This window comes from Rhagoletis zephyria, unplaced genomic scaffold (assembly GCF_001687245.7).
Source record: "Rhagoletis zephyria isolate East Lansing unplaced genomic scaffold, Rhagoletis_zephyria_1.1 Rzeph_scaffold_00547, whole genome shotgun sequence".
Classification (NCBI taxonomy): domain Eukaryota; kingdom Metazoa; phylum Arthropoda; class Insecta; order Diptera; family Tephritidae; genus Rhagoletis; species Rhagoletis zephyria.
In genome coordinates this window covers 43,537-46,307 of record NW_016157631.1, presented here as the reverse complement: position 1 = coordinate 46,307, position 2,771 = coordinate 43,537, and the positions used below count along the sequence as shown (strand labels likewise).

Sequence of the window (2,771 nt, the reverse complement as noted above, 5' to 3'; positions counted from 1 at the left end):
GCTTGCCAAGCACCGCTGTGCAAAGCTTTGCACGCGCAGTCGCCCGCAACACATATGTGCTGATTTGGGCATCCCTAACCTAACTAATGAAAACAATCCCATAACTTTGTACTTCATATTTATTTGTTATAAAAAAAATTTAAAATAAATTCAGTTCTTTGTTTTCTTAACGCTAATAGTTTGTACATATGTATATACAGTTATCACAAGCGTAAGTTCATCTCTTTAGTTCAGTTCTTTTCTTAAATCTAATAGGTTTATACATATATCACAAGCTTTAGTTCATTTCTTTAGTTCAGTTCTTTTCTTAAATCTAATAGTTTATACATATATACAGATATCAAAAACGTTAGTTCACTTCTTTAGTTCAGTTATATTATTAAATCTAATAGTCTTAAATTCAATAATCTTTAAATAAAAAAAAATTAAAAATTAGTAGTTCAATGCAAAATTAAATTAAATTCAAAATTAAAAAGGTCTTTAAAAAAAATGTATCTATTCATTTTCGCTGGCTTCTTTCTTGTATCCGCAGTAATTTTTCCTGCAAATCACGCTCCTTTCTTTTAAGGGCCTCCATTTCAATATTGTGCCGCTTTAATTCACGCAATTTTTCTTTCTTCATGTCATGCATGTTTTCTTGCACTGTGTACATGCGTCGCACGTTATCTGCCAGTTCGTTTGCAGACTCAGCCTGGCGTTCCAAAAACGCCAAACTTTTTTGGTAGTAGCTTCGTTGCAAACTTATTTGCTCCTGTACCAAAGTGGTCGTGTCTTTTTTTTACCGGAGGGGAACGCCTCTGCACATTGGCATTGTCTGGCTCAGTTGGCATACGAACGACTGCCGCAGGTTCCACCACCGGTAGGGTAACCGTCTGTGTTGTTACCACACCAAAAGAGACAGCTCCATTGATCCCCGATGTGGAAGAGTGCAAACCCGTCAACTCGATCACTTTTTCCTCCAACTCATTGAAATTACGCATTCTGTTGGGTCCACCACCAGTTGCCCTCGTCTCTGCTTTACTTGCAGAAAGTTTTCTTTTAATGTAGCACTTATAATCGAGCCATACCTAGAAATAGTTTTGATATAAGGAAAGCAATGATAAATAAATTTTGTGCTCTTAAAATTTTATCCGCACCTTTTTCCAGCTGGATACATCTTTTGTCGGTGGGCCTAAGCTGTTTAGCTGCTGAGCGACGCTTTCCCAAAACTCCACTACATCCTCTTTTGCTCCTTTTGCAAAGCCGCGAACAATGTCCGGCCTTTCGGTCAAGCATTCTACCATTTTTTCGTATTGCGACCGATTTGTTGTAATCTTCGATCTGATAATTTTGTAAATATTTAACAATAATCCATGTTTTTCTATTACACTTTAACTTACATATTTTTTCCTTTACACACTTTATTTTATTGATATTTAAAAAAAAATTCGCTTCGTTCTACACCAGTTGCTCTTCGTAGAAAATTTCCGACAAATACATACAAATGACAGCTACGTCGGATTCAGGCATACAAACATTACGAATTTCGAAGATGGTCTCCGGATTACAGCATACCAATTTTACGATTCGTAGCAAAATCGAATCTACGACGGATTACAGCATAGGGGTGGGAACTACGATCGAAATGTAGAATAGGTATATTCGTAAATTTTGAAGATTGATCGAAACGAAACGGAACGCAGAATACCAAAAATGCCAAACGGGGAAAATTTCGGTTCGAGTCGAAGTGCAGAATACGGCTGAATAAGATTTGACCATTACTTTACATAAAAATATGAAACACATTTTTCTAGTTTTCTGAAAAACACATAGCAGATGGCTTCAACTATCCACATTTACCTGGTATTTAAATTTTCTTATACATATTTCATAAGTTTATCACTACATAAAAATGTCAATTTACTTTTTGACTTTTATCCTTATTATTTTATGTTCAAAAGCTTACCCATTTAATATGTAATACGAAAGTAAAATACATAATATAAGAAACCATGCAACAATTTATTTGTCAAACGTTACAAAGATAAATACATATGTGTAAAAGAGTACACTAATTTATACATGATTTAAAGCTTAAACCTATTTACAGAATTAGACTTGCAACTACATAACTGTGTTGAAAAATGTTTCATTATTTGAATCGCACCACCAAACGTCGGCGTAGCCAGAATGAAATTTAGGGGGGGGGGGATCGACCCTATAAAGCTGGCATTTCAGGATACTATTTTATATATATATAAGGAAAATTTTAAAGTTAGGGGGGGGAGGGGGGGCTCGAGCACCCCCTGCCCCTACCTGGCTACGCCCATGCCACCAAATTAAGCTGTATTTAAATTGGGCGTGTATGTGCATTTCTCAATGTTGGACCATTATTATATTAAACCTAACCTTTCAATTTCAATTGTTTAAGATAACAGACGCACTCTGTAGGGTTATATTCGTATTTAAATTATCTCCATAAATAGTTTATAAGTTCATCATTATGTACAAAATTTTAATTTATTTTTGACTGTTTTTCTTACTTTTTTATGTTCAAAAGCTAATCCATTTAACATGAAAGTAAAACACATAAAATCATATATGTAATACTCCTATGTTGGCAGTAAGAGCTAGTACCGTCCGAAAACACTACAGTACAGATGTATCAATAAACACGTACGAAAGAAAAGGAACACATACGTTTATAAATAAACATGTACACGACACATTTACAAAAACGGCACTCAAGTACACAATACATTGACAAAAACAGTACTAGACTGTCTCGCTTT

The 2,771-nt window shown here is 34.8% G+C and overlaps 1 protein-coding gene across 1 annotated transcript; it reads right to left on the bottom strand.

The window, feature by feature from the left end:
• Nucleotides 1-499: 499 nt before the first annotated feature.
• LOC108360257 (uncharacterized) lies at nt 500-1,369 on the bottom strand. The gene is made up of 3 exons (XM_017612469.1): nt 1,137-1,369; nt 783-1,067; nt 500-691 (listed from the first exon to the last, which is right to left on the bottom strand). Exons 1-3 carry the CDS (start codon nt 1,281-1,283, stop codon nt 500-502), a joined length of 624 nt encoding a protein of 207 aa, XP_017467958.1. The 5' UTR covers nt 1,284-1,369.
• Between the last annotated feature and the right edge of the window lie 1,402 nt (nt 1,370-2,771).